This window comes from Arachis ipaensis, chromosome B6 (assembly GCF_059453495.1).
Source record: "Arachis ipaensis isolate K30076 ecotype BB chromosome B6, ASM5945349v1, whole genome shotgun sequence".
NCBI lineage: Eukaryota > Viridiplantae > Streptophyta > Magnoliopsida > Fabales > Fabaceae > Arachis > Arachis ipaensis.
The window spans coordinates 132,053,791-132,080,675 of record NC_142441.1 but is presented as its reverse complement, the minus strand read 5'-3'; the positions used below and the strand labels follow the sequence as shown (position 1 = coordinate 132,080,675).

At 35.1% G+C, this 26,885-nt stretch overlaps 1 protein-coding gene and 2 pseudogenes across 12 annotated transcripts; all 3 read left to right on the top strand.

The window, feature by feature from the left end:
• The first annotated feature begins 537 nt into the window (after window positions 1-537).
• LOC148562765 (pentatricopeptide repeat-containing protein At2g22410, mitochondrial pseudogene) lies at window positions 538-2,574 on the top strand (annotated as a pseudogene).
• A 395-nt stretch (window positions 2,575-2,969) lies between these two features.
• Window positions 2,970-15,307, top strand: LOC107604847 (uncharacterized). 12 transcript variants are annotated; one of them, XM_088491317.1, is made up of 9 exons: window positions 6,095-6,393; window positions 7,128-7,198; window positions 8,329-8,444; window positions 8,530-8,797; window positions 8,899-9,248; window positions 9,346-9,450; window positions 9,555-9,723; window positions 10,637-10,739; window positions 10,851-15,307. In XM_088491317.1, exons 3-5 carry the CDS (start codon window positions 8,397-8,399, stop codon window positions 9,090-9,092), a joined length of 510 nt encoding a protein of 169 aa, XP_088347443.1. In that variant the 5' UTR covers window positions 6,095-6,393; window positions 7,128-7,198; window positions 8,329-8,396; the 3' UTR covers window positions 9,093-9,248; window positions 9,346-9,450; window positions 9,555-9,723; window positions 10,637-10,739; window positions 10,851-15,307. The 12 variants fall into 12 exon arrangements, with proteins under 12 accessions (XP_088347433.1, XP_088347434.1, XP_088347440.1 ...); XM_088491316.1 differs by having other exon boundaries at window positions 10,829-15,307; XM_088491315.1 differs by having other exon boundaries at window positions 10,637-15,307.
• Window positions 15,308-20,212: 4,905 nt separating this feature from the next.
• On the top strand, window positions 20,213-26,409 carry LOC107647287 (MDIS1-interacting receptor like kinase 2-like; annotated as a pseudogene).
• The last annotated feature ends 476 nt before the right edge of the window (window positions 26,410-26,885 follow it).

Sequence of the window (26,885 nt, the reverse complement as noted above, 5' to 3'; positions counted from 1 at the left end):
CTCTTGTTTTCTGAAGCTTCTTCAACCACTTTCTTCCTTTCTCTTTGTGATGCCGCACAACCCTGATTCCTTCTCTCCTTCCCTGTAAGACCCCTTTTCTTTCTATTCAGTCAGCGAACACATTTCATTATATCAATGTAATGTTTTTTTTTTTGTTCTGCCGATAACCCATGTCTCAGTTATAAGAAAGTTGTGTTCTTTTTCTGTTTTTCTTATCAAAAGGGGTTCTAATGCATAGTACATGTATAGTAATTCATTGGATTATTCACTTTAGCTTTTTTATTGGACTATGTTGTTATGTTTTGTTTTGGTTTCCCTTCGATCTTAAACCATTGTTGATGTTGTTGTTGTTGTTGATAATGCCTGCATATGTTTTTGACATCTTAATTTTAGCTTTCCTTGTGATTCATATTTGTTGTTGATTGTTCCTATGATTTATGTCAAAAGTGTTGTGTACTGAAGTTTGTCATCTACCATGTTCATGTAAGTGACAATAGTTTTTGGCTACATTCTTAAGAAGCAGGGGAAATTTCAGCCATGATCTTTCTTTATGTCAGCAAACTCAGATCATTGTCTTCTTTGATCCCAGCCGAACTTTTAGGCTTTTGTTCTTGTTTACATACTCGCTCATTGTTGCCCTATGCCAAACACATCAATTGGAACACAACCCACAGTTTTGTTCAAAGAAACCCAGTTCTTTCTCTCTTAGAAAGATGTAAATCCTTGGTTCAGTTAAAGCAAATTCAAGCTCAAATGACCTTAACAGGCTTAATAGACAATAGCTTTGCTGCAAGTCGCCTTGTTGCTTTCTGCGCTCTCTCAGAATCTCAAACACTTGGATATTGCACAAAAATTTTGTATCATACAAACGAACCAAATGCCTTTTCTTGGAATACGACAATTAGGGGATATATAGAAAGTGGAGACTTAGATGGAGCTCTTGTTTTGTACAAGAAAATGTTGCAGTATGATGGGTTGAAGCCAGATAATCATACTTATCCGTTATTGCTTAAAGCATGTTCTTCTCCTTCTCTAAATTGTGTAGGTCATACTATACTTGGACATGTATTAAAGTTTGGGTTCGAATTTAACTTATTTGTGCACAATGCATTAATCTCTATGCTACTGTCCTATGGGAACTTAGAGGCAGCATATGATGTGTTCAATAGAGGATGTGTGAGGGACCTAGTAACTTGGAATGCGATGATTACGGGATGTGTTAGAAGAGTACTGGAGATTGAGGCTATAAAACTCTATCGGGAAATGGAGGTTGAGAAGGTGAAACCAAATGAGATTACAATGATTGGATTGGTTTCTTCTTGTTCTCAGTTACATGATTTGAATCTTGGTAGAGAATTTCATCGTTACATCAAAGAACATAAGCTTGAGTTGACAGTTCCACTTATTAATACACTTATGGACATGTATGTGAAGTGTGGAGACCTATTGGCTGCACAAGTTTTATTTGATAACATGGCACAGAAGACCACTGTTTCATGGGCTACAATGGTTCTTGGATATGCCAGATTCGGTTATCTTAATATTGCTAGGAAAATTTTATATAAAGTTCCAGAGAAGAGTGTTGTTCCTTGGAATGCAATCATCAGTGGCTGTGTTCAAACCAAGCATAGTAAGGAGGCATTGACTTTATTCCATGAAATGCAAATTAATAATATAGAGCCTGATAAAGTGACCATGATCAACTGCTTGTGTGCATGTTCACAACTAGGAACACTTGATGTTGGAATATGAATTCACCATTATATTGAAAGAAAAAATCTTTCTGTAGACGTCACCTTGGGAACTGCTCTAGTTGACATGTATGCCAAGTGTGGAAATATTGACAGGGCTCTCCAGGTTTTTCAAGAGCTTCCTCAAAGAAATTGTTTGACCTGGACAACTATTATTTGCGGTTTAGCATTTAATGGGAATTCTCGTGATGCTATATACTATTTCTTAGAAATGATTCGTATTGGATTGATGCCTGATGAGATCACCTTTCTTGGTGTCTTATCAGCTTGTTGCCATGGAGGTTTAGTTGAAGAAGGCCGCAAATATTTTTCTCAAATGAGCTCCAAATTCAATATATTCCCTAAGCTTAAACACTACTCTTGCATGGTGGATCTTCTAGGAAGGGCTGGTCATCTGGAGGATGCTGAAGAGCTTATCCGAAATATGCCTATAGAAGCGGATGCTGTGGTGTGGGGTGCTTTATTCTTTGCTTGTCGTGTTCATGGCAATGTTCAGATTGGGGAGAGGGCAGCTATGAAGCTCCTTGAGATGGATCCTCAAGATAGTGGGAATTATGTTCTCCTTGCTAGCATGTACAGTGAAGCGAAAATGTGGAAGGAGGCAAGGAGTGCAAGGAAACTAATGAAGGAAAGAGGGGTAGATAAGCTTCCTGGTTGCAGCTCCATTGAGATCAATGGCATTGTTCATGAGTTTGTGGTAAAGGATGCATTACATCCACAGTCTGAAATGATTTATGAAAGCCTGATTTCTTTGACAAAGCAACTGGAGCTTCTTGAAGTTACATCCGCAGTTCCAGCTTCTGGAGATAATCTTTCCTTCTAAACTAGCCTACTTACTTGGTGTACCTCTGCCAACATCTCATAAAATCATGTATCTGGACCTCAACGCTAGATGAATTTAACATAAGGTGCATTATGGCACACTGTCAAAGTTTGAAGTGTTGGACTCTACTAATGACTTTTTCCTAGTTGCTCCTATATTCTGTGGGAAGACAAGATCAAGTTAAAGAAATTTAAGTGCTTATGTGATATATAAAACACTTGCTCTTATATATATATAGCTATTATGTTTTGTATTATTAGTATACAGAATCAACAATACCTAAATAATATTGGTTTAAGACATTTGCAGAAATTATATTGTTGACACTTGACACTTATTTGCTTGTTTCTCCTACTTCTTTATGCTACTTGTTTCTAATAGTTCCGCAATTTCGGGTTCAGGGCTTAGGAGTCCAGAAGAAGCTGACATTGTAATTTTGCCTGACATTGAGGAGAGCAATTGAGAGCTGGATTCGATTCAAGATATTTGTATATCATTGCTGAAGTGGACACTGCTGAAATGGTAAGGCAGCAGAAGTGTTTTATTGCGACTACTTCCCCACATCTCCCTTCACCTTTGAATTACATTGAACCATTGATGTTTACACTAACAACAATTTTCTGCTATAAATAGGCTTCATACAAGGAGAATAGAACTGCCCAAATTCGGCTTGTGAGTTCACATAACGAGGTTTATGAACCATGTGATGATTCTTTTGCGCTGGTTGACGCTCTTCTTGCCAATCGCTCTAACTTGTTGGAACATTGTCCTACAATGTGTATGGAGATTGGCTGTGGCAGCGGATATGTCATTACTTCCCTTGCTCTTATTCTTGGACGTGAAAGAGGTGGCGTCAACTATATCGCAACTGACATAAACCCAAATGCAGTTAAGGTGACCCGTGAGACATTGGACGCACACGGGGTTGACGCAGAGTTGATATTAACAGATATTGCATCTGGGCTAGAGAACCGACTAGCTGGTTTGGTTGATGTCATGGTTGTAAACCCTCCTTACGTACCTACTCCCGAAGATGAAGTCGGCGCTGAAGGTATTATCTCTTCTTGGGCTGGAGGGGAAAATGGAAGGAGAGTAATTGATCGGGTTCTGCCTGTTGCAGACCATCTTTTGTCCGAAAAGGGATGGTTGTACATGGTCACCTTGACGGCAAACAATCCGTCTGAAATATGCCTGCAAATGAAGAAAAAAGGGTATGCTTCTAAGATTATCATTCAAAGATCGACAGAGGAAGAAAGTCTACATATAATCAAGTTCTGGCGCGATTCCGATACTACAGTAGATGAGGTAACAGACCAATCCCTTATCGGGTTTCTTGGCTCCTTGCTTTCACAAATTCCTCTATTTTCTCTCTGGAGAGGCAGCAATAGTAACGATAACTGCTGATTAGAAGGTAATTAATTGTTATTATTTATGGGATATCTTTTTGCTATTTTAAACATGAATGTCTTGCTATACCTTGTCTATTCAAAATCCTATAATAAATCCAGTAAATAATCATTACTTCGCTAGGTGGGATTAGACATATGAATCAACTGAGGCTAGTGACCTCTGTCAAAGACCAAATTTTAAGAGAAAGCATTTAAAGCAAGGTTTTTTATAGGCTTGCCAGGGTTCTTCCTTTGTTCTTTCCCTTTCAATTGTAGTGTGTTCTGCTTGATCCAATTTTCTCACAAGAGCCTCAATATTTTTTTCTCAATTGAGCAATTTATCACAGGCCAGTTTCTATCGTTGTCACTTAACTAGTTGCAATTATTTTCGAGTTCATTCATTTCTGATGTTATCATTTCTTTTCTTCTTAATTCACGGATCACCAATTGGTTCTGCTCATATCTTTTGCTCCTTTGGACTTCATTTCCCAAAATTTACTACCATAAAACACTGCTGATCTTATAAGCTTAGACTGAATTTTTCTTTTGACTTCACTTATGATTTGTATTTATATTTGCATTTGCTATTGCATGCAAATTTTTTTTTTTTTTCAATCGGAAAAGTGATTTCTTTTCTGTTAGTAAAATGCAAAAATACGCACTTTTAAATACATGACTTCCTGTTTTTACTTTTTACAAGCTAATTTTGAAAAGCGATCCTTTAAATAGTTTCAAAAATACTCCTAATTTTTAAAAGCTGCAAGTACAGGTTTATCATCTTTTTTATTTATCAAACACAAAATTAGATGCCCGTACTTTTGAAAAGGACAATTTCCTTTTTAAAGAGCTTTTCCAAACCAAGTCTTAATCTAATAAGTGGACATTATGTGTCCTTGTTTGTTTCATTTTATCCATTTGTGGCTTTTTTCTTTTTTCCCTACAGGGATGAGTTAAAATTTTAGCATATTGTCCTAAAATTGGAGTATACTACAGGATGAAGGAGAGAGGTTGCAAATTCATTAAGGAGAACACAACATAATTATCAGTTATAGATGGATGAATTTGCTCAAGATCCAGTTCTAATAAGTAATTATAAATATTTTGGTAGAATCACATTTTAACTTCCAATTAACGTATTATTACATAGTTTTATATAACTTTTTTTTTTCAAATTTCAACTGATGCATAATGTTGTTAAAGTGACTTAACAAGAAATTGCAGGAAAAGATAGAATAAAAATCAGAGTCAAGCTAAACATTTTCTCATGTAGAGATTCTATATCCCCATCTCACACGTTCTTCATATTTTCTTTTCAATTTTGTTAATCAAATCAATATGAAGCCCTTTTTGGTAACTCAACTTTATTAGCTTTATGACTAACTTTATCCATGAACTGGAAATAAATTTGATGCGTAATGTGAGGAATGGACAAAGTAAGAGTCAGATTTTGTAGGAAATGGTATTAAGAGTTTAAGATAGTTAAAATAAGTTATTCCTCTTTGGCAAATGGCAACCTTTTCTTATTTTTTTCCTTTTTTCTTTTTGGTTTTTTGAAGTATCTCCAAGCATACATCAAGAACTAATTCCACATGGATTTGAGCTTCAATTAAGATTCTGTCTTTAGATTGTTGTATATATAAAGTGAAATTGAAATTTTTTACACTTATTTAACTAGAAGAGTGAGTATTAAGTAGTTTTTAAATTAATGGCATTAATTTATAATAATCAAAGTGCTTCAATTCTAACGGGCCCACTTTACATGTTCATTTCTTTCTATCTTGAATTTCCACAAACATAAATGCTACATCATAGAAAGTAACCTCTCCACTATTTATGCATGAGTCCCGCTAGGGAGACAATGAAATATGTATATAATGGCTACAATGGGCTGTTTATTAGGGCCAATTAAAATTAAAATAGAAAACTAACCCATCAATAACCTTAATCTCCTTTGGCTGTTTAATTTCCCACACCACCCAATTTCTGATATTTTCTCTTTTTCCTCAAAATCCCAATCCTTTTGGTTGTCGCCGTTTGCCTCCCCCACCAAAACCCTCCCAATCGCTGCACAGACCTGCGATCACCCAGACCCGTGTGCGCCGCAAGCTTCAACCGCGGAAGGCGACCTGTGAACGCAAGCGTCCTCATTGTTGCCCTCAAGTACGACGCCTGGTTGTTGCTGAACATCCCACCGTCACTGCAACCGAGCCCTTGCAAGTTGCAACCGAGCCCTTCCGCGCTACGCCTCCGACCAGAACTGCAGCCAAGGGAGTCCTCACTGCCGAACCGAGCAGCTGCACAACTCTCCCCGCGCTGGCGCCGTCGTCCGCGTAGCAGCGGAGCATCCAACCCTGGGAAAACAGCTGCCTGCTCATCAACGGTTCACCGGAAACAACGAACATCATGACCGGAATAATCCTAACCATCCAAGGTAAGTGGGTCGAGTTGTTCATTATTCGAATGGTAATCGCTGTTGCATGTTGTACTGTAGATAGATTTTGTTGATGATATGAGTGATTAACCATGGTGAGAAAGCAGTAGGTGCGATTTTAGTATCACAGAGCCTGTGGAGTATGTAGTTAGTTTAGGTTGTTGCAATTCATGATGATTTAACTTTAGCGCGGGAAATGTCGAAAAAGTTTGGTGATCTTGTTTATATAGCAGTTAAATTAAAATTTTTTTTCTCTTTCCGCGTGGACCATGTGCATGCAATGTGACGTAAACTGGCTGACCATTGTTAAAATTTGGTTGATATTTGTTGGATGGTTACTTCAGTAGGATATTGGATTGTTAGTCTTGCAATTTTTCTATAGTTTGGACAATTTCCAAATCTGACTATTTTGCTCTTGTCACTGTAGCCAAAGAATTACCTGAACTATTTGTTATTGGTTTGTAATAAAAGTAAAATAATTTTCTTATTAGGCCTAGACCGTTAGATTTTTAACCCCGGACGACAAAATTGCATTTAGGAGTCTCTAACAAGTTAATATCTGTTATATGGATATAAGGAAAGGATTGATGGCCTTGCGGTGCATCTTTGTGTTATGCTGTTTTGTGCAAACCAAATATGATTATGTTTTTATTTATTGTCTTTAACTCATGCTCCCAGCTACATGAGCTGGATAACTACAAAATATTATCTATTTTTTTTTGTGTGTGCCTCAGGAAGCATTAAAACAACTTCACTATCCCAGCTTCAAGGTTTCTACAAGACAGGCATCCTTAATTGCTAGGAGGTGAATCAATTTGGTTTAGTTTTCCTTAGATATTAAATTTCACAACATTTATATTGGTTTATATGACTTTACATCATGATGTCCACTTTCTATTTTTTTGTACAAATTAAGTTGTTTGAAGCCTTTTTAGATTCAGCGTGAATCATGTATTTTTCATCTTTGATCCAATCTATTGGTAAACAGTTTAGGGCATCAACTGAAACTCGTGCTAGGAAGAGGAATGAAACCTTAAATGTGTCTTTTGTGCATTTTATACTGTGTAAACACTTTTTTATTATGTGATTGAATTGTTGGTCCTTATCATAGGTGCTGGGGATATTTAATTGGATGGGTACATCAGTATGTATAGTGGCCATCGGTATTGATAGATGATGTTAACGCAGGAAAATTGGGAGAATTTGATTTCAATGACCGTGAATGATATGTTGATGTTATTATGTTGAAGGCCACTTTGAAAACACTTAATGTAAATGCTATTTTGATGTTAATATGTTATGTTCCAGCTTATTTTTTCTTTTGATTTTTGCATGATTTTTGCTTGTTAAGTAAATATTTCCTTTCTATATGCTCAATTCGGAGGACATTTGAACTCGGTACCTAAGTTGTGAATCATTTATTCGCATGCCCTTTTGTGAAGGGTAAAATTGATTTCTGTAGCTGCCAAGTTGATGGATTGTGTGAAAGTAGTTTACATTGATTATTGATGTGGTTGTAATTGACGGCTGTGCTCCTCCTCTTGTTTTGTTAGTAATATTCGTAAGCAATTTGGATGGTCGTTTTAATAGGGTATTGGATGGTTGGTGCATCTGATATAAATTGCCCATAGTTATTTGGATAATTACTTAAGTTTGTGGTCGGACAGTTGGATTTCGTATTTGCTGCCATGTCTTCATGAATTAGTTTTTTATCTTAATTATAGATGGTTACAAAAGGAAAATTTTGAGGTTTGATCTTTATATATCTTCCATAACATAGCAAATATAAGAAAAAGGCTATAATCTTTGAGGCCCATATTTTCTTATCTGCCTCGATACATCAGTGTTATATTCTCGTGCCATATAGGTCCAATAATTAATGTTACATTAATTGGAATGTAATATTATGCTATTATTTACGTTATTTGGTTGCAGGTCACCTGCCTCTTTTGTAAGAGTTAACGAGTTAGATTTCAAGGGAATTATTGCGTGAGTAAATTATCATGGTTCTCAAACAAACCAATCGAACAAAAACACAGATGGGTAAAAAGGTATCACATTGATTACATGAATAAATGAACATATTTGGTTATCTTTTTTGTCGTTATTCTGATCCTTTCTTATTTTGCTCAACAGAAACTAGTCGAGACACGATGCTCACCTTGCTACATTAACAACTTGTTTACCCACTTGGAACGACATAATGAGCAGGCTAAGTTGGCCGAGATTGAGGCCATTGGATTTGATTTTCTGCACCGGGTACCACAATGGCATGTGAAGCAGAGCATCATGCTCCAACTAGCTAAGGCCTATGACGTGAAGACAAACACTCTCAGAGTCGACGCAGGGGACATTCGCATTACCGCCGAACTTATCGGCAATGTATTCGGCATACCTTCGCGAGGTTAGTGGAAGTTATGTAAGATGTGAAAATTCTCCTGCGTGGTTATGCTTTTTCCGTTGTTGACACGTACTAATTGTGGTAAACTGTTTCGTTTCGCGTAGGGGACCCAATCTCGGAACTGCAGAAAAAAATGCATCGCATTTGGCAATTAAGAGAGAGTTTCAGAAGAAAACTACTACCCAACTACGAGACTGTCTTTGCCTGTCCAATGGAGACCGAGCAACAGAGGATGACCTTTAGAAGATACTTTAGCATGGTTGTTTTGAAGATGTTTCTTAACCCCACAAGCCAGTAGACTATTTCTCCATGGCACCTCCCTCCGATATTGGATGTCTCGAACCCAAGAAGATTTCATTGGCCGTATCAGATATTAAAATGGCTGCGAGATGCGATAAGGAAATTCCAAGACGAGAACCGAGAAACATGCGGCGGGTGCATGTTCGTGTTGCTGGTATTGCAAATAAATTACGTAAATTTAAAAACCATGTACGGCTTTAGGTGTAAGTCCTAATATTTAAGTTACTTGTATATATGTTTTGTACTTTCAGCGCTTAAAGCATGGTCCATTGCATGCATGTCAAGTATCCGAACCTTAGATTGTTGAATGGACCACTAATGAACTTGATAAGAAGGCCAGCCATGTTATTTCACAGGTTCAATCTCTACGAATCTCTTTTTTATAATCTAGTTGAACACAAATGCAATTGGAGGTTCACGTTTTTTTTCATCTCTTTGTTGTCCCATGTTGAACACACAGGGTTGAATAGTCAACAACGCAAATAAAGAGAAAAAAAAAGAAGAAACAGTCTTCTAGTAAACCAGTTAACGAGAAAGGAAGGTGTAAAAGGCCCCGCAAGGACTTTGACCAATCTCCGTCTACCCAAGGCAAGACTATATCTCAGTCAAGCTATAAGGAGGCGGATAAGGTGATATACTTTCTTTATGATAGATCGTGCATTCATTTAATTTGATCCTTACTTATGTGATAGGATGGTTGATCCTTATCATAGAATTTGCGGTTACAAAATTGGAAAGTTACTTCAGTACCTGGCTGCATGGTTGCTTTTGATATATGATGTGTATAAATGAAAACTTGGGAGACCTGACTTCAATGACTGTGAATGCTATTTACATGTTTTTATGTTGAAGGCTTGTTTGAATACATTTGTCGTGTTTTAATTTTCTTAAGTTTTTATTTGGGTTGAGTTTGTTAGGTAAACAGATGCATTTAAGATGCTCAAATTAGGTTTTGATCTGAACTGAATAGATAACTTATGATTTATTTATTTGGATGGCTTTTTATGTATGAAAGAATTGTTTTATGGGGCTGCCAAGTTGTTGGATTGTGTGAAAATAGTTTTCATTGATGATTGGTGTGATTGTAATTGAGGGTTGTGCTGCTCCACGTAGTACGTTTATATTTTTCGTAAGCCATTTGGATGTTCACTTTAGTAAGGTTTTGGATGTTCACTTTATTAGGGCTTTGGATGGTTGGTTTTTATGATAGATAGTGAGTTTTTTCTGTTGAGTTTGTATAATTGGAAGGTAACTTTAGTATGTAATCGAATGATCGGTTTTCATAGATGATGTTTAAACAGGAAAATTAGGAGTTGTTTGGAATGGTCGGTTTTGTTTTTTTATTTGGATTGTGTTTGTTATGTAAACAGATGCATTTAAGATGTTTAAAGGGGTTATGTTCTGAACTGGATTGCTAATTTGTGATTCATTTTTGTTAGTATTTTCATGCATCCGTCTTTATCTTTGTACATTCCTTCATTGTCTGCTGTGCAACATGCTCTGATGTGCATGTAGTTGTTAATTCTTTTGTAATTCCAACAGTGGCAAGGTCGAAATCGGAAGAAAACAGCAGCGCAAGGACTCCGACCAGTCGCCACCTACTAGGAGCCAGGCAAAACCTCAGCATAGGGATATCGAAACGCAGGTGTGCTTGGTTAATTACGATTACTTGTGTTATTATCATGGTGTTTATTTCTTCATGCAAATGACGATATCTATGACGAAGAGTTTCAGTATTTTTGAATATACACCACAGTAATCCCGGCCTGGTATGAGGAGAAAATTGCCTGTCCGCAGAAGCCGATCTAGAAGCGGCACCAAAAAAGTAATTACAAGAGAAATTGTTCCAAGAAGCAATGCTGCACCGTTGGTAGTCCCGGACTCTGATGATGAGGACAACGTGCCGCTTGCTAGAAGGATACAATTATTCGAACAGCAGCATCCGCCACATGATGTAAAACAAGCAGAGCCCGCATTCAAGGGCAAGCACAAAGGTCCTCAAGAAGAAAACACTGACCACAAGGATGCATCTCCACACACGCCGCCAGCAGCACATGTCTAGCTCAGTGACTATGATTTTGAGCGGTAATTGGTTTCTGGCTTACCCTGCTATATGTTTCTTTTCTTTATTTTTCATACCCAGCCTTGTGATTAGTCGTCTAGCTAGTCATAACATGTCGTTTTAGCTAATTTCATATCGCATTCATTTGCAGTGAATTCGACATCTCGATTGTTCAGTGTCCTGAATTTGAGCAAGTACTCAATAATGTTGAACAGGGGCGCGAAACAAAGGCCATAATCATTCAGTACCTACAAACGGTGTTGCCAAACAAATTAAGCTATCATACACCGAGTCCATGAGACTTAGCTTTTCACTCGGTTTAACTCAGCTTGAAAAAGACTCTAACTCCTTCCCCGATACATTCAATTCATCAAAGTCTAAGAAATATAAAGTTGGGAGAGACTAAGGAGAAACAAATCATAACATGGATAGTTAACTCGTCCTTGAACTCCGAACAAGATTTTACTTCCTATGAAGGGCAGGACTACGTGGTATTACAAAGGAAGGACTTTTGGACCTTGAAGCTCCGGAGTTGGGTCAACAGCTGTGTAAGTATATATATGAACTTAATCATGCTTTTTAATCATGATTAAGTTCGGGAATTAAAAAGCATGATTAAGTTCATATAATTATGCAGCTGTTGACCCAACTACGGGGCTTCAAGGTCCAGAAGTCCTTCCTTTGTAATACCATGTAGTCCCGCCCTTCATAGGAAGCTAAATCTTGATCGGAGTTCAAGGACGAGTTAACTATCCATGTTCTGATTTGTTTCTCCTTAGTCTCCCCCAACTTTATATTTCTTAGGCTTGGATGAATTGAATGTATCGGGAAGGGTTGGAGTCTTTTTTAAGCTGAGTTAAACCGAGTGAAAAGCTAGGTCTCCCTGGACTCGGTGTATGGTAGCTTAATTTGTTTGGCAACACCGTTTGTAGGGGCTGCATGATTATGGTCTTTGTTTCGCGCCCCTGTTTAACATTATTGAGTACTTGCTCAAATTCACGATCGAGATGTCGAATTCGTTGCAAATGAATGCGACATGAAGTTAGCTAAAACGACAGGTTATGACTAGCTAGACGGCAAATCACAAGGCTGGATATGAAAAATAAAAAAGAGAAACATACAACAAGGTAAGCCAGAAACCAATTACCGGTCAAAATCATAGTCACTGAGTTGGACATGTGCTGCTGGCGGCGTGTGTGGAGATGCATCCTTGTGGTCAGTGTTTTCTTCTTGAGGACCTTTGTTCTTGCTCTTGAATGCGGGCTCTGCTTGTTTTACATCATGTGGCGGACGCTGCTGTTCAAATAATCGTATCCTTCTAGCAAGCGGCACGTTGTCCTCATCATCAGAGAGTTCGGGACTACCAACGGTGCAGCCTTGCTTCCTGGACAATTTCTCTTGTAATTGCTTTTTTGGTGTCGCTTCTAGATCGGCTTCTGCGGATAGGCAATTTTCTCCTCGTACCAGGCCTGGATTCCTGTGGTGTATATTCAAAAATACTGAAACTCTTCATCATAGATATCATCATTTGCATGAAGAAATAAACACACATAATAATAACACAACTAATGGTAATTAACCAAGCACATCTTCTGCGTTTCGATATCCCTATGATGAGGTTTTGCCTGGCTCCTAGTAGGTGGCGACTAGTCAAAGTCCTTGCGCTGCTGTTTTCTTCCGATCTCGACCTTGCCACACTGTTGGAATTACAAAAGAATTAACAACTACATGCACATCACAGCATGTTGCACAGCAGACAATGAAGGAATGTACAAAGATAAAGACGGATGCATGAAAATACTAACAAAAATGAATCACAAATTAGCAATCCAGTTCAGAACATAACCCCTTTGAACATCTTAAATGCATTTGTTTACATAACAAACACAATCCAAATAAAAAAACAAAACCGACCACTCCAAACAACTCTCTCAATTTTCCTGTTTAAACATCATCTATGAAAACCGACCATTCGATCACATACTAAAATTACCTTTCAATTATACAAACCCAACAGAAAAAACTCACTATCTATCATAAAAACTAACCATCCAAAGCCCTACTAAAGTGAACATCCAAATAGCTTACGAAAAATATAAACGTACTACGTGGAGCAGTACACCCTCAATTACAACCACACCAATCATCAATGAAAACTATTTTCACACAATCCAACAACTTGGCAGCCCCAAAAAGCAATTCTTTCATGCATAAAAAGCCATCCAAATAAATAAATCATAAGTTATCTATCCAGTTCAGATCAAAACCTAATTTGAGCATCTTAAATGAATCTGTTTACCTAACAAACTCAACCCAAATAAAAACTTAAGAAAATTAAGACACGACAAATGTATTCAAACAAGCCTTCAATATAAAAACATGTAAATAGCATTCACGGTCATTGAAGTCAGGTCTCCCAAGTTTTCATTTATACACATCATATATCAAAAGCAATCATGCAGCCAGGTACTGAAGTAACTTTCCAATTTTGTAACCGCAAATTCTATGATAAGGATCAACCATCCTATCACATAAGTAAAGATCCAATTAAATGAGCGCACGATCTATCATAAAGAAAGTAGATCACTTTATTCGCCTCCTTATAGCTTGGCTGAGATGTAGTCTTGCCTTGGGTAGATGGAGATTGGTCAGGGTCCTTGAGGGGCTTTTTACACCTTTCTTTCTCGTTAATTGCTTTACTAGAAGACTGTTTCTTCTTTTTTTTTATCTCTTTCTTTGCATTGTTGACTATGCAACCCTGTGTGTTCAACATGGGACAACAAAGAGATGAAAAAAAACGTGAACCTCCAATTGCATTTGTGTTCAACTAGATTATAAAAAAGAGATTCGTAGAGATTGAACTTGTGAAATAACATGGTCGGCCTTCTTATCAAGTTCATTAGTGGTCCATTCAACAATCCAAGGCTCGGGTACTTGACATGCACGCAATGGACCATGCTTTAAGCGCTGAAAGTACAAAACCTATACACAAGTAACTTAAATATTAGGACTTACACCTAAAGCCGTACATGGTTTTTAAATTTACTTAATTTATTTGCAATACAAGCAACACGAACATGCACCCGCCGCATGTTTTCCGGTTCTCGTCTTGGAATTTTCTTATTGCGTCTCGTAGCCACTTTAATATCTGATACGGCCAATGAAATCTTCTTGGGTTCGAGACCTCCAATATCGGAGGGAGGTGCCACGGAGAAATAGTCTGCTGGCTTGTGGGGTTAAGAAACATCTTCAAAACAACCATGATAAAGTATCTTCTAAAGGTTATCCTCTATTGCTCGGTCTCCATTGGACAGGCAAAGACAAAGTCCCGCAGTTGGGTAGTAGTTTTCTTCTGAAACTCTCTTCCGGGATTGGATCCCCTACGCGAAACGAAACAGTTTACCACAATCAGTACGTGTCAACAATGGAAAAAGCATAACCACATAGGGGAATTTTTACATCTTACATAACTTCCACTAACCTCGCGAAGGTATGCCGAATACATTGCCGATAAGTTCGGCGATAATGCGAATGTCCCCTGCGTCGACCTTGAGAGTGTTTGTCTCCACGTCATAGGCCCTAGCTAGTTGGAGCATGATGCTCTGCTTCACATGCCATTGTGGTACCCGACGCAGGAAATCAAATCCAATGGCGTCAATCTTGGCCAACTTAGCCTGCTCATTATGTCGTTCCAAGTGGGTAAACAAGTTAATGTAGCAAGTGAGCATCGCGTCGCGACTAGTTTCTGTTGAGCAAAACAAGAAAGGATCAAAATAACGGCCAAAAAGATAACCAAATATGTTCATTTATTCATGTAATCAATGTGATACCTTTTTACTCATCTGAGTTTGTGTTCGACCGGTATAGAGATTGGTTTGTTTGAGCACCGTGATAATTTACTCACACAATAGTTCCCCTGAAATCTAACTCGTTAACTCTTACAAAAGAGGTAGGTGACTTGCAACCAAATAACGTAAATAATAGCATAATATTACATTCCAATTGATGTAACCTTAATTATTGGAGCTATATGGCACGAGAATATAACACTGATGTATCGAGGCAGATAAGAAAATATGGGCCTCAAAGATTATAGCCTTTTTCTTATATCTGCTATGTTATGGAAGATATATAAATATCAAACCTCAAAATTTCTCTTTTGTAACCATCTATAATTAAGATAAAAAAATTAATTCATGAAGACATGGCAGCAAATACGAAATCCAACTGTCCAACCACAAACTTAAGTAATTATCCAAATAACTATGGTCAATTTCTATCAGATACACCAACCATCCAATACCCTATTAAAGCGACCATCCAAATTGCTTACGAATATTACTAACAAACCAAGAGGAGGAGCACAGCCGTCAATTACAACCACACCAATAATCAATGTAAACTACTTTCACACAATCCATCAACTTGGCAGCTACAGAAATAAATTTTACCCTTCACAAAAGGGCATGCGAATAAATGATTCACAACTTAGGTACCGAGTTCAGATGTCCTCCGAATTGAGCATATAGAAAGGAAATGTTTACTTAACAAGCAAAAATCATGCAAAAATCAAAAGAAAAAATAAGCTGGAACATAACATATTAACATCAAAATAGCATTTACATTAAGTGTTTTCAAAGTGGCCTTCAACATAATAACATCAACATATCATTCACGGTCATTGAAATCAAATTCTCCCAATTTTTCTGCGTTAACATCATCTATCAATACCGATGGCCACTTTACATACTGATGTACCCATCCAATTAAATATCCCCCGCACCTATGATAAGGACCAACAATTCAATCACATAATAAAGAAGAGTGTTTACACAGTATAAAATGCACAAAAGACACATTTAAGGTTTCATTCCTCTTCCTAGCACGCGTTTCAGTTGATGCCCTAAACTGTTTACCAATAGGTTGGATCAAAGATGAAAGATACATGATTCACGCTAATTCTAAAAAGACTTCAAACAACTTAATATGTACAGAAAAATAGAAAGTGGACATCGTGATGTAAAGTCGTATAAACCAATATAAATATTGTGAAAATTAATATCTAAGGAACACTAAACCAAATCAATTCACCTCCTAGCAATTAAGGATGCCTGTCTTGTAGAAACCTTGAAGCTAGGATAGTGAGGTTGTTTTAATGCTTCCTGAGGCACACACACAAAAAATAGATAATATTTTGTAGTTATCCAGCTCATGTAGCTGGGAGCATGAGTTAAAGACAATAAATAAAAGCATAATCATATTTGGTTTGCACAAAACAACATAACACAAAGATGCACCGCAAGGCCATCAACCCTTTCCTTATATCCATATAACAGATATCACCTTATTAAAGTCTCTTAAATGCAATTTTGTCATCCGGGGTTAAAAATCTAACGGTCTAGGCCTGATAAGAAAATTATTTTACTTTTATTACAAACCAATAACAAAAGTTCAGGTAATTCTTTGGCTACAGTGACGAGCAAAATAGTATGATTCGGAAATTGTCCAAACTATAGAAAAATTGCAAGACTAACCATCCAATATCCTACTGAAGTAACCATCCAACAAATATCAACCAAAATTCAACAATGGTCAGCCAGTTTACGTCACATTGCATGCACATGGTCCATGCGGAAAGAGAAAAAAAATTTTAAATTTAACTGCTATATAAACAAGATCACCAAACTTTTTCGACCTTTCCCCCGCTAAAGTTAAATCATCATGAATTGCAACAACTTAAACTAACTACATACTCCACAGGCTCTGTGATACTAAAATCGTACCTACTGCTTTCTCACCATGGTTAATCATTCATATCATCAACAAAATCTATCTATAGTACAACATGCAACAGCGATTACCATTCGAATAATGAACAACTCGACCCACTTACCTTGGATGGTTAGGATTATTCTGGTCATGATATTCGTTGTGTTTCCGGTGAACCGTTGATGAGCAGGCGGCTGTTTTCCCAGGGTCGGATGCTCCGCTGCTACGGGGATGACGGCGCCAGTGCAGGGAGAGTTGTGCAGCTGCTCGGTTCGGCGGTGAGGACTCCCTTGGCTGCAGTTCTGGTCGGAGGCGTAACGCACAAGGGCTCGGTTGCAGTGACGGCGGGATGTTCAGCAGCAACTGGGCGCCGTGCTTGAGGGCAACGATGAGGTCACTTGCGTTCACGGGTCACCTCCGCGGTTGAAGCTTGCGGCGCACACGGGTTTGGGTGGTCGCAGGTCTGTGCAGCGATTGGGAGGGTTTTGGTGGGGAAGGTAAACGGCGACAACCAAAAGGATTGGGATTTTGGGGAAAAAGTGAAAATATCAGAAATTGGGTGGTGTGGAAAATTAAATAGCCAAAGGAAATTAGGGTTATTGATGGGTTAATTTTCTGTTTTAATTTTAATTGGGCCTAATAAACAGCCCATTATAGCCATTGTATACATATTTCATTGTCTCCCTAGCGGGACTCTTATGCATATGTGGTCATATCATGTTCATACATGCAACCAAGTAATTGTTACGGTTAAGTTGCCCGAAGACTTGCAAGATGAGTATAGAAGACTTTGCAAGACACGGGATAGGTCATAGGACCCTATTATTATTATTGAGTGATTATTCATATGAAAATATTTTTATATAAAAATAATAATTAAAAACTATTAGATAATTTAATATAATTGACCAAACTCTTTAACATAATACCCATCAATATTTTTATTATTTTTGTATGCTGATGTCTTTATGTGAGTAATTATTTTATTTTTTATGTTTTAAACCATATTTATAAAAAGTATAAATCATAAGCTTCATAGCTCAACAAATTAGTTACCATTTTAGATTTTCAACTTGAGAGCTAAACTAATGCATGGTAAGGAGTTTGAGGTGGCAGATGATAGTCGAAGAATATTAGAATTAACTTAAGTCGTGTAACTAATTAATTAATAGAAAAAGTTTGGTAACAAAAAATTTTTAGTCATAATTAGCCAAAAATTTTCATAATTTACTTTATTTACATCACTTAATAACAATTTTATTTTTTATTCCACTCTCTTATCATTCCACTTATCATATTTTCATCAACTCCACTTATTAATCATAATAATTATAATATCATATTTCTTATTATTATTCTTGTAATTAATACTTAATATTCTTTTTTATAATTTAATTTTTATATTTAATAATACATTAAATATTAATAATAATAATAATAAGAATGGACGGTAATGATAATATATATTAATAGAGTTAATTGCACTTGATTCTTTGTTTTCCTTAAGGCATTTAATATCAATCAATGGAGATACGAAAAAATCATTAATTCTTTATTTCCATTAAGGCATTTTAATTGCACTTGATTCTTTGTAATGTATACCTTCCATTAATTCAATTATGATCATTCAAAAATCACGACTCTAATACAATTGCAAGCACAATAGTGTATAAGCCAATGAATTTTACAAGAAATCGCGTTTATCATTACAAATAGTATGGCATTTGAATTCGACCTTAATACGGTACCTATGGTAAAAGGTGCTGATGAAGAATTTGCACAACAGATGGACTCACCCGACGAGGTTGTTGTCAGTCAACCAATTTTCAAAAATATGAAAAATACACTAGTTTTGATGAGGTATGATAATAAACTGATTTAATTTTTTTTTTTTGTGCTTTTATGTGCATTTATCATTATATTGTACTAACTAAATTCATACGCATAACATTCATACGTTCATATACATAACATCCATAATTACATACAACTAACATCTAAAATTAAATTCATGTTCATTAGATATTACATCCATATACATATCATTTTTTAGTTATTGCATAAGTAACTATAAAGTTAACACATATGTTTTTAAATTTTATCATAATTGAATTTAAAAAAATATCAAATTCTTAAATTAATTTATTCAATTGATAAATTTACTCATAACATCTATAGATTCATACACATAACATCCATTATTTCATGTTAATAACATCCATAATTTGTACTCATAATATTCATAATTTCATACCTATATGATGTCTATAATTAATAAATTTTTATAATTAATATTATCAAATTTTAAACTATCTTATTGTATTTTTCAAATTATCTCATATGTGCACTAATAGGTCATGATTTTAATTATTTTAATATTTTTATTTAATATTCATATGTATGCTTATTTATTGATTTTAATATAACGAGTTAATAATTATTTTTAAAAATTTATTTTTTAATTTTTGTTTATATTTTATGTTTTATTTTTTAATAGTCTATATGTAAAATATAAGTTGTATAGTAGAAATTGTTAAAAATTTTTAATTTAATTTTTATAATTTTTGCAGAGAATTATTGCATTTTAATGGATAATAATGTGATTGAGAGATGTTAGGGATTTGATTTGGGAAAAACTGAAATTGATTTAAAAAAAATATTAATGACTTCAAACATGCAGCAAAATAATAGATAATAAAGAGGATAAGTGATAAAGAGGTGTATGTCACTTGCTTATTAAGAGAATGAGAATTTTTTTGTGACATTTCTATATTGTAATTAATAACAACTCTGATCTCAAGTTTGATACAAAATTTCAGTCAATGTATTTATTCTAAATTGTTGAGTGGACCCTATTTTTATAACATGTTTTTAAGAGGAACCAGTAGCATATACGTGCATTATTACACAAGTATAGCTATTTAGTGACCATTTGACACGTTCATTATGATTCCACAAGAACAGTGCAATCTCTTTGGACCGGAAGCTTCCAAAGTTGAAAGTGAAAGTGAATGCATAATTTTCTAAAGAGAAAGCCTTACCGCCAGCACTTTTATTAAAATCTAACTAATATTTAACCATTAAAAAAAGAGTGTGTAATTTTATACTATTAAATATAATTTTATACTATTAAAAATATTAATGATAACTAATTAATAACTACAAATCACAAAATAGGTTGATCTTCTAAGACTACTGTTTTTCACAATGAAGCCGTGTTTGTGCATACATGGTATTGGTATATAAACATACACACTAACTCATTGTATGTACAAAAGCCTCTTCTTTCAATTTGAGAACAAAACAATATATAAAATGGTGGCAAAATGTAGTAACTGTGCTTTACTTATTATAGCAGTGGTGCTTTTGTTTTCTACCGTAGGCTCTTATAGGATATTTCCACCAAATGCACCCAACCTCATTATCATGGAGCCGCCTTCGTCTTCCTTCAATAATTCGGAAAGACAGTCAGAGTGGTTGGTGGGGAAGTCATCACGCCAATGACTCAAACCATTGCGATTGGAGGGGCATCAATTGCAATGATGCTGGAAGTGTTTTAGGGATTTACGGATGGGAATTGAATTATGAATCCAAATTATTGCGGCTTCAGACCTTGAACTTCACGGCCTTCCCCAATTTGGTTTCTCTGAGTCTTGATGGAATGGGGCTTACGGGAAGTATTCTCAAAGAAATTGGTACTCTCACAAAGTTTTCTTATGTTGTTTTGTCGAATAATAGTCTTTATGGTAAGCTGCATCCAACACTTTCAAATCTCACCCAGCTTGAGTTCTTTCATGTTTCTTTCAATTCTCTTAGTAGCATTATTCCTTCTACTTTTGGTCTATTGAAAAATTTGATATATCTTAAGTTAGATTCAAATTAAATTTAAGGTCTCATACCACTACAAATACGGAATTTGAGTAATCTTATATCATTAATTTTTTCACATAATTTACTCAATGGTTCAATTCCTTTTACTTTGGGACAATCAAAGAATTTGACATATCTCTACTTAAATTCAAATCAAATTGAAGGACATATATCAATAGAAATAGAAAATTTGAAACAATTACAAATATTAAACCTTTCATTATACATATAATTCAATCAAATAAATGGTTCCATTTCTTCAGAGTTTTAGAATTTGATCAACCTACACACTTTGTATCTTTCTCATAATATGATATCTGGTGTTATACCACCTAAGCTGTTTCAGCTCACGAACTTAGTCTCTGTTCATCTTTCTAACAATCAATTGGGTGGAAACATACCATCAGAGATAAGAAATTTTGATTCTTTTTGTCACGTAAACCTATCAAATAACAAGTTAGAAGCATTGATCCCATCTCCGATACTAAATTGTTTCATGAGTTTTGGAAAAGTAGACTTGAGTAATAATGTGTTAAGTGAAAATATTCCTTCAAAAATCGGTTATACGATGAACTTGACATGAGCTACAATTTTTTCAGTAGTAATGTACCCTTTTTGTCCATTAATGATAATCCTTATATTCCTTGGAGAGAATTTTCTTTATCAAATTTGGATTTTAGCTACAATAATCTCAGAGGTACCTTACTTATAAAACTTACAATTATACCTCATATAAATTTGTTATTTAACTTTTTTGAGCATCTAGAAGGTTGCCAAGGTTTTCATGCAAAATGATTAATTGGTAATACTCCAAAGTCTGTTAACTCTTCCGTTCAAGTTCAAAAAATAAAAAAACTAAGCAACCTAATTGTAATTGCTCTTCCCATCACTTGTTGCTTCTTACTTATCATTTTTGTGGGCATATTATGTTATATTCGATGCACCAACAAAGTTAAATTTGAACAAAGTTAAAAACAGAATGGAGACTTTTTTTTCACATAGAAGTATAGAACTATGATGGAAAAATTGCATTTGAAGACATCATCGAAGCAACACAGGATTTTGATATCAGATACTGCATAGGAACTGGCGCTTATGGCAGTGTGTACAAAGCCCAACTTCCAAGTGGCAAAATCGTTGCATTGAAGAAAGTTCACCTAAGAGAGTCACAAAATCCATCTTTTGACAAGAGCTTCCACAACGAAGTTAAGATGTTATCACAAATTTGTCATAGAAACATTATCAAGCTTCATGGATTTTGTCTCCACAATCGATGCATATTTTTGGTATACAAATGCATCGAACAAGGAAGTTTATTTTATGCCTTAAACATGGATGATGTAGTAACCAAAAGAGAGAGGGAAAAAAAAAGAAGAAAGGCCGAGCACGTGGGGGGCATATGCCCCCACTTAAATATTCCTTGTCCCCCCTTCTGTCTTTTATTTTTTTTTTTTCATTTCTTTCCAAAAAAACTTTTAAAATCCTCTCTTCCTTTTCCTTTCCAATTACATTTTCTCATCTCTTCCTTATCTCTTCTTTTTGCAACCAATCACCCAATATCATCAAACTCACCTTCATCATTTTGCTTCCTTTTTCTTTTCTACATTATCTCTATTTATTCAAAATCTCATTTTCTCAAAACTCCAAATCTTGGAATTTCAACTTAATGAGTGAAGGAAGCATTCAACTTTTGAGTTTTAGTTATTACTGAGGTTTCAAGGTAACTCTTTGACTTAATAATTAGCTATATCTCCAATTTTTGTCATCCCTATATTATTGGGTATCATAAATCCGAATTAGGGTTATTAGGGTTAGAAAATTTGGGACTTCTGTCAAATTGAGTAAAATTTTGTTAATTGACAACATTGTTAACAAATATTATTATTGTCATATTTTTAGAGTTGTAAAGTTATTGGACATCAATTGGTAGTTCGGTGGCGCGTTCAGAGTTGCTTTCGATTCTTTAGAACCAAGTTGTGAGTGGATATTATGTCTATAATTATTTTTAAGTGTATTATTATTATCAATATTTAAATTGAAGCATTATTTTTAGAGTTTGAAAATATTTGATTATTGTGACTTTTGAATTTTTGAAATAAATATTGATTTGTGAAAAACTTAAAATTTTATAAAAATACATACGAGACGATATTTATATATTTTGTAAGCATACATGTTTTTTTACTTGATTTTATTAAATTTTAGTATGCATTCTTATATATATTTGATTTATTATGAAATTTAGTAATATGTTATAAGTATTAGAAATTGTTATAAGTGATTTAGTTTGTATTGGTTTGGGAGACTCTGACTAAAAAACCGTAGTTAATAGCGGTTATAACATTAATTGAGATGCATCTAACTCAGACCTCAGCTAGTTGGGGCGTTGCTAGCCCAACGTGTAGACCACATGTTGGATCTGTTATATCGTACGGGCACACTAGAGGGAAGGACTACCCTTAGAGATGGAGCCGCCCTAAGTGTGTAATATTTGATTTGATTTGACTTTTGGAATGAGAACTCTCATTTCAGTTCATTCACTTAACTATTTATCTATTTGTTTGCATAATTAATTAATATAAATTTCTCATCTCTGAAAATAAATATAACTTTTAAGGTAAAATTTGTATTGTTTCGTGTGGGTTATAGATATAATGTTTGCTCATTGAGTTACAAAACCCATCCTATTATATTCCCATATTTTTCAGATACAAGTGTCATTTCAGGTTCCATTCCACATGCCCCACAGTAGATCTTATTCATTTCGTTGAGCCCTTCTTCTTTCCAAGGGCCATGTGATATGTAATGGAACCTTCATGCAAAAACCTAGAGTTTGTCAATGCTCCATATGTCACAGGCAGGGTCTTCGTGTGGGTTATGTTATTTTAAATCTCGAACTGTTTAGATAGTAAGTATGACTTGGTTATGTAAAATGTATAGATTTAACTATATACTTTAGTTATCAACTTAATATATATGATGCGACTTTTGACATGTTGGGTTGTAGATATGATTGGAATATGTTGTTGTTGTTGTCCTTGGAAATGGATGTTTACTATTGATAAAAAAAGATAATATTCATGTTGGTAAGATTATAGGAATAGAGGAGATTCTGTCCGTTTTTCTAAAATTTTGGTCGTTTGGCTTGCTGAGAGACTTGTCCCTTAAATGTCAGTCATAGCTTGGTTCAGGTCATGACAGATGATGATGAAGCTAAGGATCTAAGTTGGAACAAAAGGGTGAATATCGTTAGTGGAACAGCTAATGTTTTGGCTTCCATGCATCATGACTGTTTCTCACTGATAGTTTCATAAAGATGTAACAAACAATAATATTTTGTTGAACTCAGAGTTGCATATTGTTGTCTCGGACTTCGGAACTGCTAGACTTCTTGATCTTGATCTTCAAATCAAACATTATAAGTTGGAACATATGGATACTTGCACCAGGTGATGTTTTCTTGTAAAATCTTTTGATATTTTATTAAATAGATTTAGTTCTTGAATATGAGATAGAAATTGAGTTCATTGACACCATTCTTAGTCTGTGCTGCAAAATTGGCCTATACAATGACTGTGACAAAAAAGTGTGATGTTTACAGCTTTGGAGTAGTGGCATTGGAAACATTAACGGGAAGACATCCAGGAGATCTAATATTTTCATTGTTCAACTCGTCTAACAAAAACATAATGATAAAAGATCTATTGGATTCACGCATTCGCTTATCATTATGTCAAAGAGACACTCAAACAATAGTTCAAGTACTAACATTGGCATTGGCATGCTTGCGCTCTGATCCAATGTCAAGATCATCAATGCAGCAAGTGGCATATGAACTTTCTAATTTTGAACAATTATCATTGTCTTTATCCTTTTCTGAAAAATTTCAGTTTATCAGTTGATAGCTTAAAAGATATATTTTATTTCAATTGTGCTTGAGTTGTTTAAGCTAAGCTTAATAATAATGTAAATCTTGTTCCTCCTTTTATTATTGCATCTTATGTTGTTTAAACATGAAAAAAATGCTGTTTGTTTTAAGAATAACTGTAGGTTTTTTTATATTGAATTTAATCTTTGCATGCAGCCAAATGAAGTGCTATTAGTCTCTTATAATAGTAATTGGATTCTCGTCTAACCCATTTTTTACCTTTTTTCTTGGTGCCGATTTTTTTACTTCCATATTTGTTTTTTGTGAAACACGTGACAACCAAGCATATTGAAGGTTAATTTATATTGGTTAAAGTGAATTTTTCAGCTTTGACGTTTCTCTTGGCCCTTGTTGTATGTCAAATACTGTACCCAAGCATAAAGATACTCGATTAAAATTGATCATTTTACTAGTTAAGTAATTTTTTTTTTCAGTTTTAACATCTCAATATGACTTTCGTGTATAGTAAATATTGTTTTTTTTTTCTTGATCACATTGTTCATTTTTGTGAAAAGTTGTTTAATTATAATGCTTGAATAGGCAAATATAATAACTTCCACAAATTCCTCTGTTTTCACTCTAATCTCTGGAGAGATAGCAATAGTGAAAACAACTACTGATTAGACGATAAATAAGGTAAGAAATTGTTATTATTAGACGATGGAAAAATTGTTTTTGAAGATATCATTGATGCAACACAGGACTTTGATATCAGATACTGCATAGGAACTGGTGCATATGGCAGTGTGTATAGAGCACAACTTCCAAGTGGCAAAGTTGTTGCATTGAAGAAACTTCATCAATTGGAGTCTCAAAATCCTTCTTTTGACAAGAGTTTCCGCAATGAGGTCAAGATGTTAACACAAATCATCCATAGAAACATTGTCAAGTTTCATGGATTTTGTCTTCATAATCGGTGTATGTTTCTAATTTATGAATACATGGAAAGAGGAAACTTATTTTATGCCTTGAGAATTGATGATGAAGCTGAGGAGCTAAGTTGGAGCCAAAGAGTGAATATCGTTAGTGGAACAACTAATGCTTTGTCTTACATGCATCATGATTGTTCCCCAGCAATAGTTCACAAAGATGTAACAAGCAACAACATTTTGTTGAACTCAGTTGCATGTTGTTGTCTCAGACTTTGGCACAGCTAGACTTATTGATCCTGATTCTTCAAACCAAACCTTGCAAGTTGGAACATACGAATATCTTGCACCAGGTGAAGTTATTGCTTTACAAAAAAATTGTAAAATGTTTTGATACTTTAATTAAAGCAAAATTCAATCTGAGAAATTAGATTTGTTGACAATTTTCATGGTCTATTGCACAGAATTGGCCTACATGTTGACTTTGACAGAAAAATGTGATGTATACAGTTTTGGAGTGGTGGCATTGGAAACATTAATGGGAAGACACATGGGAGATCTAATCTCGTCTTTGTTCGAATCTTCTAGCAAAAACATAATAGTAAAAGATCTCTTGGACTCACGCATCCATTTACCATCATGTCAAAAAGACATTCAAGTTATAGTTCAGGTGGTAACATTGGCATTGGCATGCTTGCACTCTAATTCAAAGTCAAGACTATCAATGCAGCAAGTGGCTCATGAACTTTCTAATTTCAAACAATCATCACTGATTTTGCCTTTGTCTGAAATCACAGTCCAACAGTTGATAGCTTAGAAATGTACGCTATTTCAGTTCAGTATGGGCTATTGCTTAAGCTATGCTCAATCAAGAAAAGTTTGTTCCTCGCATTGCTGCATCTGGTGTTCATTTGGATAACTGCCTTAGTTATTTTGGCTCTTCTTAATTTGCTGGAGTCATGTTATCCTGATTCCAACAAAGTACATGTTACTTGTTTTTTAGTTTTTACATATCATTTCATATTTCCATTTTCTGTTTCTTTTTCAACTCTTCTAGTTTTGGATCTTCTTGTTTAATTCTTTAATAGTTGTGAACAATATATTTTGATTGTTTAGGAGTGGTGTTCGATTTTTTAGTGTTGAAAATGGTAATAATAGAGGTAGGAAGGGCAAGCATTTTATTCCCAAATCACTCTCTCTTGTCTCTTCATCTGGAATTCTAATTGATGTCTCAAAAAGGAATGGAAAGAGAGTTTAAAACGGAACTGTTCCATTCTTATATTTCAAGCCATA

Excerpts from the sequence above, each read along its gene's own strand:
- LOC107604847 (XM_088491307.1), top strand. Across the intron at positions 3,880-7,127 it reads CCGATACTACAGTAGATGAG|GAAGCATTAAAACAACTTCA; the intron begins GTAACAGACCAA and ends TGTGTGCCTCAG. Across the intron at positions 7,199-8,328 it reads GCATCCTTAATTGCTAGGAG|GTCACCTGCCTCTTTTGTAA; the intron begins GTGAATCAATTT and ends ATTTGGTTGCAG.